Genomic DNA, 14,094 nt, shown 5'->3' with positions numbered 1-14,094 from the left:
TTCGGCTGGGGAGGGCGGGATATAAATAAAATTTATTATTATTATTTATTATTAAATGGAAATCTAGCCAGTACCCTGCTGCTGCATTTTGGACCAACTGCAGTTGCTCAGTAATCTTCTAGGGCAGTCCCAATCTGGAGGTTAGCAGAGCATGGATAGGTGCCGAGCATCGTGGTCTGTTCCTTCATTTCATCATTATTGTTTTATATTGTTTTAAGGTGTCATTTCTAGCCACAAAGCTGTTTTCATTGCTTCTAAATTCATTTTACATTGGCATGTTGTGTATGCTTTAATTCATTTATGAAATTAGCAGCTACAGTATATTTGCTGCTTGGTCCACAGTAGTTTAGTGCTGAATTTCCATAGCCAAGACAAAGTTCTCTAACGCAACGCAGTTTTGTCTGTGTGCATTCAGTTGCCATCAGTAAAACTCCTAGGCTGGATCTAGACACATCAAAAAAGTGACGAAGTTTAAAGCATTGTAAATTTAAGAGGGAAAAACAGGTAGAGAAAAACAGGACTCCACATCGCCATCTGGTGGCACAATGTTATATCGCACATATTTTACATACGTGTGCATATTTGCCAATATGCACACGTATGTAAATACATGCATTAGTGTAAGAGCAGAAACAACTGCGCCCTTTTAAAAATCAGTGGCTCTCTCTTCACTTGTGGTTCTGTCGGAGGCTGCAATGGTTTCCAACAATATATATATATTTATATATTTCCTCCTGTGCAGGCTTCTCACAAGGCTGTTTTGGATGTTAATGAAAGAGGGACGGAGGCAGCTGCAGTCAGCTTTGGAAGTGACAAGATTGGACCCAATGCCCCAAGTCCTGTTCTACTCAAATTGGACAGGCCGTTCTTTCTCTTCATGTGGGCACCAGAGGACTGGGTAATGCTTTTCATGGGGAAAATAGTGAACCCACTTCAAGCATGACACACCAAGGGAACATCCATTTGCTATTTCAGATCTGTAACGTCATTTATGCCTTCAAAAGGAACATAGAAAGTAAATCGCTGAATCTTAGAGAAATGCCAACGTGTTAAAAAGGAAGGCTCCCTAAGGCTTTATCGACAAAGAGGGGAGCCTCAGCTGCTGTTGCGAATGTGTGATGCATTTCAAACCATTAAACAAGGCGCCTATACAAAATGCTCTCCCTTCCTGCTGATGATGCAGCTGTCATGTTGTTGAAACTTGTGAATTACATTCCGGCACTATTTCAACTGTTAGGCAACAGTTCCACTTAATTCCCGGCTGCAAAATAAATATATAACCAGATAATGCCAGATTAGATTTAATTTCACGTGCATTGACTTGAGACAATACAATAAAAGAATATATGATAGCTTGTTATTAAATATTGCTGTCTTTTTTTGTTGTCATAAAAGTTCATTAAATGAGACATCAACATCTTTAGAATGCTGAACATTGCTACCAGCTGATGTGGCTAGATAAAATATCTGTGATTATGAAGAATCTACTTCTTAAGGTGTGGGGGTGAAGTTACCAGTATGGAGCCATGTGTGCTTTACTTCTCATGACATGTAACCTTTCCTGGCATATGTGAAGATGTTTTATGACTTTGTTTGCTGTGCTCGAACTGCAATATAAGCTTTTATTCTGAAGTTCCTCAGGGCAGACCTTCTCAACTGGCACATTGAGTTGAGTGAGCTCTGTCCTATTACAATAGCTACAAGAAACGCTGGGTTCATAAATCTGGATGCTGGACTTGAAAACAGTTTCCTTGGTTCTGTGGTTTATTCAAAAGTTTCTCACCTGAGTAATGAACAAAGTGGTGTAGAGGTGAATTCTTACCACAGTTGGTGGCCTGTATGGGGACCCAGGTCACTCAAGGCCATCTGAATGGGACCTGGATAAGGATTTCATCAGTGCACAACACAAAATTGAGTGTTTGTGGATGAAAATCCACAGATGATTCAGTGGTCTTGGTGATAAAGAGGTTTTCCCAGGACAAGCCCAGCTAGAAGCCAGCAGGATGTCCAGAAATCCACCAGGGGTGAGTAGGGAGGGAGGAATGTAAGTGGCATGCCGTGTGAGTGAGTCTGTTCTCTGACCAAGCTGCAAAACTGGGACCTTGCAGATTGGATCTGAAGGCTCCCGTTTTCACTCTGTCTCTCTGCTTCTCTGGTTTATGGCTAGCTGCACTCTCCTCCACTGCTAGAAGAAATCAGTGGGTTGCCTCCTTTAGGGGTAATTGAGCTGAAGGGGGCCATTTCCTTTCTGACAGCAAGGACTGGGTCTCTCAGAGATCAGGGACCTGAATCACCACTCTTTCAGGGTGATTTGGAACAGCATGCTGCTGCACAGTAAGGAAAGTGAATGTCCTTTGAATTTCTCTCTCCATCTTTAATCAGAGCTTGGATTTTGTGTGACCGGAATGTCACAGGATAAATGCCAGGAGTTGCATTTTAGTGTCTTTGTTGGAAGCCCCCCAGAGTGGCTGGGGAAACCCAGCCAGATAGGCGGGGTATAAATAATAAATTATTATGTTATTATTGTTTGTATTGTGCTCAGAAAACCCTAGCCCTTGTAGGTGTCCCTCGTGGATTCTAGGACAAAAGGGCAGGTGGCCAGACTCAGGGAAACACACAAACTCCAGGAGGAATGGGGGGGGGGCACAGGGAAAGGTGATCCCCACCCAGAAGCGTAGGAAGGTCAGGTGGTACACGGTGTGGAAAATTTCTTGTCACCCCCCATTGATTTTTAATAATAATAATAATAATAATAATAATAATAATAATAATAATAATTTATTATTTGTACCCCGCCCATCTGGCTGAGTTTCCCCAGCCACTCTGGGCAGCTCCCAATCAGTGTTAAAAACAGTACAGCGTTACATATTAAAAACTTCCCTGAACAGGGCTGCCGTAAGATGTCTTCTGAATGTCAGGTAATTATTTATCTCTTTGACATCTGATGGGAGGGCGTTCCACAGGGCGGGCGCCACTACCGAGAAGGCCCTCTGCCTGGTTCCCTGTAACTTGGCTTCTCGCAGTGAGGGAACCGCCAGAAGGCCATCGGTGCTAGACCTCAGTGTCTGGGCAGAACGATGGGGGTGGATATGCTCCTTCAGGTACACTGGACTGAGGCCATTTAGGGCTTTAAAGGTCAGCACCAACACTTTGAATTGTGCTCAGAAACGTACTGGGAGGTAATGTAGGTCTTTCAAGACTGGTGTTATGTGGTCTTGGCAGCAACTCCCAGTCACCAGTCTAGCTGCCGCATTCTGGATTAGTTGTAGTTTCCAAGTCACCTTCAAGCCGCATGTAGAGTGCAGTAGTCCAAGTGGGAGATAACTAGATCATGCACCACTCTGGCAAGACAGTCCGTGGACAGGTAGGGTCTCAGCCTGCATACCAGATGGAGCTGGTAAACAGCTGCCCTGGACACAGAATTAACCAGTGCCTCCATGGACAGCTGTTTAAAGAAGATTGGAAAATGTTTATTGAATATATGGGAGGGAATTGTGTACACTTGAATATATGGGGGGGGCATTGTGTACACTTGAAAACGTTGCCAGCATTAAGATAAATTCAACAGTGTAAATAAGTTGTGATGGATGTAATAATGGTATACTGAATGGTTTAATTCATGTAAAATATGCAGGGATTTATGTTGTGCAAAACAAACCATGGAAAGAGAAGGAGGGAAGTCATTGATATTTTAAGGTTGTTTAAATGAATATTATTAATTGTAAAAAAGAAAATTTCATAAAAATTATATTAAAAAATGAAATAGAGACATGTTTTAAAATTATCTTTATTGTACACGCAGTTTGCTGTCGATGACATAGTTGTCCTTAAAAACAACTACTGGTTATGACGCTTTCTTCTATCAAAGAAAGGGGGAAAGTCCTCTTTCATCACTAAGATGACTGGTAATTGGAAGCTTCTGAATGGTCCAACTAGTGTTCATTTTCGAGCAGGGTTCACTACTTTCCCAAAGAAAAGCATGGGTCCATCATTTGGTGCCAATATGGTGAGAAAGAATGGCTTGTCAAATACTAGTCTAATTGGAAGGGAGGGGGGTCCCGCAGATTTTAAAATCATGTGTGCAGTGGTCACTGCTGCTGCCTCACTACCTTCTTCATGTATATCCAGGACAGCCTCGTGAGTAGCCTGCACAGGAAGGAGGGAAGATATATTTTTGGAACCATCACAGCCTGCAACATGGTTCCAGTTACAGATAGGCAGCCGTGTTGGTCTGCCATAGTCAAAATAAAAAAAATTCCTTCCAGTAGCACCTTAAAGACCAACTAAGTTAGTTAGCCTGCAACATATCACAGATGAAAAGTGAAACACATTTATAATCCTCCTATCCTCATTCCAAGAATCATTTCCCAGTGCTTCCCCCACCATCAAAACACAAACAAGGAAATAAACACACAAACACACACAAAGAAAAAAACCCCACAAACAAAAATGCACACAAGCACTAAGCCAAGAGGACGAAGCTGCTTTGAGGCCTCGATCTGTGGAAACACTCCAGTCTTTTCATTGGAGTGCCCACCTTCCGTCCCTGCATGGTATGGGGTTTGGTTAGTTGCCTATTTGGGGGCTGAGGAGGAATATTTTGCTTCATGAATCTCCCCCCCCCCCACAGAACTTCATATGTTTGGGACTAATTGGTTAGGCTACAGTTGCATTTTATTAATTGGCTGTTAGTCAGGGCAGGAAAGACAACTCAAGAGACAGTGGGGCAGATAACTGAGGCAGTGCAGTGGTGCCCCGCAAGACGAATGCCTCGCAAGACGGAAAACTCGCTAGACGAAAGAGTTTTCCGTTTTGGAGGTGCTTCGCAAAACGAATCTCCTATGGGCTTGCTTTGCAAGACGACAATGTCTTGCCAGTTCCTGCTGGTTTTTTTTCCTCCCCACCCCTTTCTAAGCCGCTAAGCCACTTATCAGCTGATCCGATCAGCAGATAAGCCGCTAAAAGCCTCTAAAAGCCTCTAAAAGCCTCTAATAGCGCTAATAGCGCTAATAGCGCTAATCCGCTAATCCTTCAATGGGCTTGCTTCGAAAGACAGAAAAAACCGCTAGACGAAGAGAATCAGAGAACGGATTCTTTTCGTCTTGTGAGGCACCACTGTACTGGGTGAAGGGAAATCTTGATCCATCTTGAGGACTGGAGAAATACCAAGTAAAGAACAATGGCAAGAGAAGTTGATGAACTATGCAGAACTGGCAAAAATGACAGATAGACTAAGAGAAAAAGACAACAGAGACTTCGAAAAAGATTGGGAACCATTCATATTATATTTGCAGAAACAAAGAAAGTCAGTAGGCTTGATGGCAGGATTTAAATAAACAGTCATATTATTAGCATTAGAAAATGTTTAGAAGATAGTGAAATATGATGGTGTATTTCCTGTTATTTTCATGTCTTTAGGCTTGAAGTTACGTAATTAATAACTTTTTCTGTTAAGAGCTAGCGAAGTGAGTGAAAATAGAAACAAACCAGAAGCAGAAGTTGGGGGAAGCCTTGGAGGGGAGGGAGGGAGGAATATATAGTAAATGTTAAGAATTTGAGATGTATGTAATGAATGAAAAAGAAAAAAGAATTTAATTTTTTTTTAAAAGAAGAAGGGAAACCTTGGTCCCCCTTATGCCGTCTTTCCCTGAGTCACTGAATGTGCACTTGAGGCTTGGCATGCATGTGAGGTGAGCACCAAGCCCACTGGGCCACTGGGTGCTTCTCAAGTCACATGGCCAAGGTGCTCGGAAGGAGGAGGAAGAATTCCTTCCGAACCTTTGTTCCAAGGCCACAAGCGCTGCCTGTAAATATGCACAGAAGAATGGAGGGACTGGGTTCTGCCTGTCTTAAAGAACTTCCAGTCTGGACTGTCTTTTGATTGGCTGCTTTATTTTAATTTTCTCCACCACACTGGGTTTATGATTCGTCTTTCAGATGTGTTGGAACTTAGTGCAGCATTTCCCTAACCCAAGCAAAATTCTCACATGCAATGCAATTTAGTCTGTGTGCAAAATAATTCATAGACTCATAGAATGGTAGAGTTAGAAGGGGCTTAAAGGGGCATCTAGGCCAAGGAAGTCCATCCCAGTATAATATCCAGATCAAGGGAGGTGCTGGACTCTCATACCTTCGAGGCTTTTAAGCAGAGGTTGGATGGCCATCAATCATGGATGCTTTGGCTGAGATTCCTGCATTGCAGGGGGTTGGACTAGATGACCCATGGGCTCTCTTACAACTCTACAGTTCTACAATTCTACGACCCTCCTTCTTTTTATGATTGCAGGTAGTTTTCAAACTATTTTTAATGTTGTGTTTCAATGTTGTAACTCACCCTGGCACCTTGGAGTGAAGAATGGGAACTAACTAACTAACAAAATAAATAAAATTATTCTGAATGGGTCATCGCTGAGTGGTACTAACACTGCCTATGACCCTATGCACTTGGTTACTATGGCAAGGAGGCAAAGAGTCTCCTGATAAGGAATGATCAGGCACTGTCTTCTTGCTACAGAGACTGCAAGAGAAGGTGGAAAGGTCCAGGGGCCGATTCTTAATGCTTAGAAGTAAATTTGTCAGTTACTTTTAAAAGCGTGATCTCATACCATAAAATACCCAAGACATGATATTTACACACGTACTTTGCTAATCTTCAGGTCGCTACTTCCAGTAATTCCAGATAGATCAGCATTGTCACTAAACACATCAGTAATGCCCAGCCTAGACAGCACCTTCTTGAGATTATAGGATGCAGACATCGAGAATTTTGGAAGGGACAGACGAATTTCTTTCCTAAACGAGAATCAGAACATTAAATCATCAGCGATGAAGAGTTTTATAACATTTAGCAATAAACTGCATTTGCAGTGTCAGACCTTCATACCCTTAAATAGAGGCATTTTACTGTTTTAAAATAGATGCCTTCGTTCCAAATTCTAATAAATACTAACTACTACAGAGGCATTTAGAAACAGCAGAGAAAAGCCTTACCCCCTTTTTAAAGATGTTCTCCATTTGGACAAAGTTTCCTCCCCCATAGCATCCTCCACTTCCTTCAGTTTGCCTTCATCAGGCAGAATGAACCAGGCAGTAGCACCGCCTTTGTGAGGAAGTTCAACTACCCAGCATGACAGAGCTTCATCGTGGAAATATCTGTAACGCTCCGTTTCTTCCATCATGTCAACTTTCACAGTTTTTCCTTCGTCAATAAAAAAATCTTGTTTATGGGTGAATTTAGGGTTAAAGGGATATTTCCAGTCATCTAAGATGAAAAAGAAGTATAATAATAATAATAATAATAATAATAATAATAATAATAATAATAATATATTAATACCCCGCCCATCTGGCTGAGTTTCCCCAGCCACTCTGGGCGGCTTCCAACCGCATATTAAAAACAATAAAGAGGCAGACATTAAAAATGTCCCTAAACAGGGCCGCATTCGGTTGCCTTTTAAAAGTAAAATAGATGTTTATTGCCTTGACATCTGCTGGGAGGGCATTCCACAGGGCAGGTGCCACTACCGAGAAGGCCCTCTGTCTGGTTCCCTGTAACCTCACTTCTCGCAATGAGGGAACTGCCAGAAGCCCCCCGGCGCTGGACCTCAGTGTCCGGGCTGAACGATGGGGGTGGAGACGCTCTTTCAGGTATACAGGACCGAGGCTGTTTAGGGGACTTTAAAGGTCAGCACCAACATTTGAATTGTGCTCGGAGACGTACTGGGAGCCAATGTAGGTCTTTCAAGACTGGTGTTATGTGGTCTTGGCAGCAACTCCCAGTCACCAGTCTAGCTGCCGCATTCTGGATTAGTTGTAGTTTCCAAGTCACCTTCAAGCCGCATGTAGAGTGCAGTAGTCCAAGTGGGAGATAACTAGAGCATGCACCACTCTGGCAAGACAGTCTGCGGGCAGGTAAGGTCTCAGCCTGCGTACCAGATGGAGCTGGTAAACAGCTGCCCTGGACACAGAATTAACCTGCGCCTCCATGGACAGATGAGAGTCCAAAATGACTCCTAGGCTGTGTACCTGGTCCTTCAGAGGAACAGTTACCCCAAGAAGGATCAGAGTGTCCTCCACACCAGCCCGCCCCCTGTCCCCCAAGAACAGTACTTCTGTCTTGTCAGGATTCAACCTCAATCCATAAGCTGCCATCCATCCTCCCACCCCCTGCAGATACTCACACAGGACCTTCACTGTCTTCACTGGTTCTGATTTACCAGAGTGGTAGAGCTGGGTATCATCCGCATATTGATGAACACCCAACCCAAACCGCCTGATGTTCTCTCCCAGCGGCTGCATGTAGATGTTAAAAAGCATGGGGGAGAGGACAGACCCCTGAGGCACCCCACAAGTGAGAGCCCAAGGGTCTGAACACTCATCCCCCCCCCACTTTCTGGACCCATGTCCAGAAGAACCCAGGAGAAAGGAGTGGAACCACTGTATAACAGGATCCCCAACTCCTAGCCCCTCAAGACGGTCCAGAAGGATGTTAGGGTTGATGGTATCAAAAGCCGCTGAGAGATCCAGCAGAACTGGATCAGAACTGGATCAGCTGCCTGCTAGAGAATGAACCTTCAACTATGGGTATGAAAGCAGTATGTTGAATCAGGAGAGTGCAGACAAAGGAGAAGGATTGACAAGGGTAAGTCAACCTTCTATTGATGTTTCAGAAGACAGCAAGAAATGGGAAGAGTGGGGTCCTGCAGGCTAAATCATGGACTGAGTCAAATGGAACTGCTTCCTGTGTGGTTTAGAAGCATCCAGGGGCAAGGATCTTGATGTTGCTGGACTTCACCACCATCAGTATCAGCCAGCATGGCCAATCGTCAGGTATGGTGGGAGATGTAGCCCAAGAACATCTGGAATCCTTCAGGTTAGCCACTTCAGCCTCAACACCTATCTTTCTCTAATTCTGCATTAAATGCTGTATGTTTTCAGGGGCGCCGACTTATAAAAAATATTGGGGGGGCCCATACCGGGGTCCTGCCGCTGGTTCGCTTGGGTAGCCAGGAGAACACAGTTCGAGGTGGTGGTGTTGGGGAGAGACCCTCGCTCAGGGCGCCACGAGACTTGGTGGCCGGCGACCTATCTGGGGGGTTTTGGAGCGTATTTTGGCGGAGCGATTGGGGAGGAGGGGGCTTGTTGCCGGATTCTTCAGCTGGGCCGGAGATCCGCTGCTGGGGGGTCCCCGGGCCGAGTTGTGAGCACTCCGGCTAGGGCGCGCGGCTGGCTGGCTGGCTGGCTGGCGAGGGAGCAAGTGGGGAGGAGGTGGGGGTCCTCACTCTCTTAGGAAATGCACCCGCGCGCCCGATTGCCACGAAGTCCGAAGGGTGCGTGTGTGGAATTAAAAAGCAAAAACGAGATACGGGCAGGGCAGGCAAAGAGTTTTCCGCAAGAGGATGGAGGGCAGGTTGAAGAGAAAATCCTTTCACCAAAATTAGCCCAGGAAAAGAGAACAATCCTGAACTACAAAATAACACAGCAAGAAATTGAGGGTGCCATTCAGAATATGCAACTAGGCAAATCTCCAGGCCCAGATGGGCTCACCTCCAAGTACTATAAGATATTGAAAGACTTTCTGACACAACCATTAATGGAGGTATGCAATCAGATTATGGAGGGGAAGAAGGCACCGGAATCGTGGAAAGAAGCTTTCATCACATTGATACCTAAAGTGGAAACTGAAAAGACTCAACTTAAGAACTACCGTCCCATCTCACTCCTAAATGTGGATTACAATTTTTTTGCAGATATCTTGGCAAGTAGACTTAAAAAAGTACTAAATGAAGTAATTCATAAAGATCAGGCAGGCTTTCTCCCAGGTAGACATTTGTTTGATAACACTAGGAATATCATTGATATTTTGGAACTTTTGCAAACTAACATCAACACAAAAGCAGTATCAATCTTTATAGATGCGGAGAAGGCCTTTGACAACATTTCTTGGAAGTTTATGAAAAAAAACTTGGAAGGGATGGGAGTGGGACGTGGGTTTGAAAATGGAATAGAGGCAATTTATTCAGAGCAAAAATCTAAATTGATAGCTAACAATGTGGTGACAAAAGAGTTTAAAATTGAAAAAGGAACACGACAAGGTTGCCCCTTATCCCCTCTGTTATTTATTTTGGTCCTGGAGGTGCTTTTGAACGTGATTAGGGAGGACCGGTTGGTGCAAGGAATACAGGTCGGAGAGAAACAATATAAACTGAAAGCTTTTGCAGATGATTTGGTTTTAACATTACAGGAGCCAGAATCTAGTACGAAGAGAGTTTTAGAATTAATTTATGAGTTTGGTCGGGTGGCGGGGTTCAAATTGAACAAGCAAAAAACTAAGGTTTTGGAGAAAAAATTGACACCTTTAGAAGCAGAGGGGTTTCAGAAAGAGACAGAGTTAAATGTGGTTAAAAAGGTGAAATACCTAGGGGTTAATTTGTCTGCTAAAAATTTGAACTTATTTAAAGATAATTATGAAAAATGTTGGTCAGAAATCAAAAAGGATTTAGAAACTTGGTCAAGATTGAAACTTTCCTTGTTGGGTCGAATTGCAGCTATAAAAATGAATGTATTGCCGAAGATGTTGTTTTTGTTTCAAACCCTACAGATTGTGGACAGAGTGGAATGTTTTGGAATGTGGCAGAAAGATATCTCTAAGTTTGTCTGGCAGGGCAAAAAGCCCAGGATAAAATATAAAATTCTAACTGATGCAAAAGAAAAAGGGGGATTTGCCCTGCCGGACTTAAGGTTATATTATGAAGCTGCAGCTTTCTGCTGGATGAAGGATTGGTTACTTTTAGAGAACACTGATGTCCTAGATCTGGAAGGGTTTAATAATGCTTTTGGTTGGCATGCATATTTGTGGTACGACAAGGTAAAGGTTCACAAAATGTTTAAAAACCATATTGTCAGAAAAGCAATATTTATTGTCTGGACAAAATACAAAGACTTATTAGAAAATAAGACCCCGAGATGGTTATCACCAATGGAGGCCAAGGCTCGAAAAAACCCCAATATGGAGGCTGGTTGGCCGAAATATTGGGAAATAATAGAAAAAGTTGGAGACAACTGGAGGCTGCAGAGTTTAGAAAAATTAAAAAATAAGGTGCGAGATTGGTTACATTATGCTCAAATCCAAGAGGTTTTCAAACTGGATAAAAAAATAGGATTCCAGGTGGAAAAATCGAAATTAGAGACAGAACTGCTTGAACCAAAGACTAAGGTACTTTCAAGAATGTACAACTTGCTGCTTAAATGGAACACCCAGGATGAGACAGTTAAATCAGCCATGATAAAATGGGCTCAGGATATTGGGTATAACATCATGTTTGAGGACTGGGAAAGGTTATGGACCACCAGAATGAAATTCACGGCATGTAATGCCTTGAAAGAAAATATTATGAAAATGATATATAGGTGGTACATGACCCCAGTCAAGCTTGCAAAAATATATCACCTGTCTGATAATAAATGTTGGAAATGCAATGAGGCTGAAGGGACATTCTTTCACCTCTGGTGGACCTGTCCAAAAGTGAAGGCCTTTTGGGAAATGATCTACAATGAGTTAAAAAAGGTATTTAAGTATACCTTTCCCAAGAAACCAGAGGCCTTCCTCTTGGGCATTGTTGGCCAGAAAGTGTTAAAGAAGGATAGAACTTTCTTTATGTATGCAACTACAGCAGCAAGAATACTTATTGCAAAATATTGGAAGTCACCAGATTTGCCCACACTGGAAGAGTGGCAGACGCAATTGATGGACTACATGGAACTGGCTGAAATGACTGGCAGAATTCGAGATCTGGGAGAAGAAACAACGGAAGAGGACTGGAAAAAATTTAAGGACTATTTACAAAAACAATATAAGTTGTATGAATGTTAAAAATTTACACGATTCGGAAACTATAGCTTCAGCAATTAAAGTTGGGAAGTATGAAATTATATTTTAAGTAAGAAAAGGTTAAAATCTAAGGTAATACTATGTTTAATTTAAGATATAAGTAATTGAGGAAAAGTATGTTAAATTTAGAGGTACAGTATTTGAAAAGTACAAAATAAGGTACGAAACAAGGTAATAATTTGCTGATATCTTTATTATAAAGAATGCAGGGTAAGGGAGATGCGAGGAAGTCCAGTTAGTTATACAAAAAATGTGTTGAATGGTTGGTTTTTTCTTTTTCGTCTTTTATTCTTTTTTTCTTTTTCTTGTTCTTCTATTTTTCTTCTTCAGTGTATGTTTCTAACTTTGTATTTGAAAATCTAATAAAATATTTATAACAAAAAAGAAGAAGAGAAAATCCTTTCGCTTTTCTGGGGCGCAGGGAAGTCTCAGAAACGGAGGTTGGGGAAGGGACCCCCTCTTCTCCCGTCTTAGATTCGCATGGGGGTCGCCGCCCGAGCTTGCCTGGCCACCGGGCCACACAAGGGCTGCGCTGCGGAGCGGCCCTGCGCCGGTGCCCAGCCCCTCTGGGCGCCCGCTGCGCTGCCAATGACAAGCGGGCGACGTCGCGGGCGGGGAAGGCGTCGCTTTCTTTCCTGATCCTTCATCCTCCCAGTCTTCCAGCTCTTTTTTGGGTTGGAAGCTCGTCTCGTTCGCCCTTCTCCTTTCTTCACCCTGCGCACAATTTTCCTCCCTCATCTCCCTCCCCATTTCTCCTTCCTTCCTGACTGACTGACGGGCTTGGGCTCGGGCTTGGGCTCGGGCAGCCACAGCGTCGGCGGTGTTGGCGATCGGCGGCGCGGGGGGATGGCCCTCCCGGGGGAGCCAGCACTGCTCAATGGGGTTGCCAAGGAGACAGGCCGGCCGCCCCCTCCCCCGGCCCGGCACCCCCTGCTGCGCCGGTTCCCGTTATCAAGCTGGTGCGCGCCGGGCACCCTATAAAAGCCGCAGACGCGCCAAGCGTTGACAGGCAGAGCCAGCGCGGCGGCGGCGCTCTGCTGGAGGGGCACCCGAGATTATTGGGGGGTTGAGCCCCCCCAAACGAATTTTTGAGGGGCCTCGGGCCCCCTCAGGCCCCATGGAGTCGGCGCCTATGTATGTTTTAGAACATTTAACTAAATTGTTGGTTTCACTGTAGAAATGCTTTTGTTTTGAAGGGATAACTTATTCCTTCCAGTTCTAGCAGACTGAACAATACAAAGCATTAAATATTTGTAACTTATCTTTCTTTAACATACCTTTGAAGTAGATATAGTTCACAAGAACCATGAGGGTTTTTGGATCTAAGCCATCAACTGCTTTAGTAATTTTCCCATGGGTTTTCTTTGCCACGTAAGCATTTATCTGCCCTTCAGCCTCTGAGGATTGTTCAAAGTTAAAGCTCTCTGTTTTGTACAAACTTTTGACATCCTCTGAAAACTTAGGAAGAATTTGGTACGACTGTTTTATCCACATGGCATTTCCTATGTCCATCTTAGCTCCAGGACCTTGCTTGTGTCCATCTTAGCTCCAGGACCTTGCTTGTGTCAATTGATGTCAATCCAAGTCCTTCGTAAATTTGATTTTGGGTGTTGGATTTAGCACCCATGCCGATCATTGAAAACGCCATGGAGATACTCAGAGGAGAGAAGAAGACATTTTTGCCACCCTGGAGTGAAGCAACTTGTCTGGAGAATTTAAATGCAAAGTCAGCAATGCTGGAAGCTAGCTTTTCTTGAAGTGGATCGTTACTTCCATGACCATTGTGGGCTTGAAGGACAATCAGTAACAAGGAGAAATGGATGGCGAGTTTCATTGCAATCTGAGATTTCCTAAACACACAGAAACACAAAACACCAGCATATATTAGAAGAAGAAGAAGAGGAAGAGTTTGGATTTGATATCCCGCCTTTCACTCCCTTTAAGGAGTCTCAAAGCGGCTAACATTCTCCTTTCCCTTCCTCCCCCACAACAAACACTCTGTGAGGTGAGTGGGGCTGAGAGACTTCAAAGAAGTGTGACTGGCCCAAGGTCACCCAGCAGCTGCATGTGGAGGAGCGGAGACGCGAACCCGGTTCCCCAGATTACGAGACTACCGCTCTTAACCACTACACCACACTGGCTCTCTTTAGCACACATTAGCACTCTTCTATGGAAACCTACTCAAAGGAATTCTTTTTGTTCTA

General features: G+C 43.7%; 1 protein-coding gene across 1 annotated transcript in view; it reads right to left on the bottom strand.

Moving 5' to 3' along the window:
* The window catches only part of LOC309535930 (serine protease inhibitor A3M-like), a gene marked incomplete at both ends in the record, with an annotated part of 49,453 nt that extends 36,051 nt beyond the window's left edge, over nt 1-13,402 (bottom strand). Inside the window, 3 exons of the mRNA XM_082229433.1 lie at nt 6,642-6,792; nt 6,991-7,198; nt 13,168-13,402. Coding sequence (XP_082085559.1) covers nt 6,642-6,792; nt 6,991-7,198; nt 13,168-13,402 — 594 coding nt within the window. The remainder of the gene's footprint in view (nt 1-6,641; nt 6,793-6,990; nt 7,199-13,167) is intronic.
* Nucleotides 13,403-14,094: the final 692 nt, after the last annotated feature.

This window comes from Podarcis vaucheri, assembly GCF_965113315.1.
Source record: "Podarcis vaucheri genome assembly, chromosome: 1".
NCBI classification, from domain to species: domain Eukaryota; kingdom Metazoa; phylum Chordata; class Lepidosauria; order Squamata; family Lacertidae; genus Podarcis; species Podarcis vaucheri.
The sequence above is the reverse complement of the archived record's forward strand: the minus strand, read 5'-3'. Positions and strand labels throughout refer to the sequence as shown.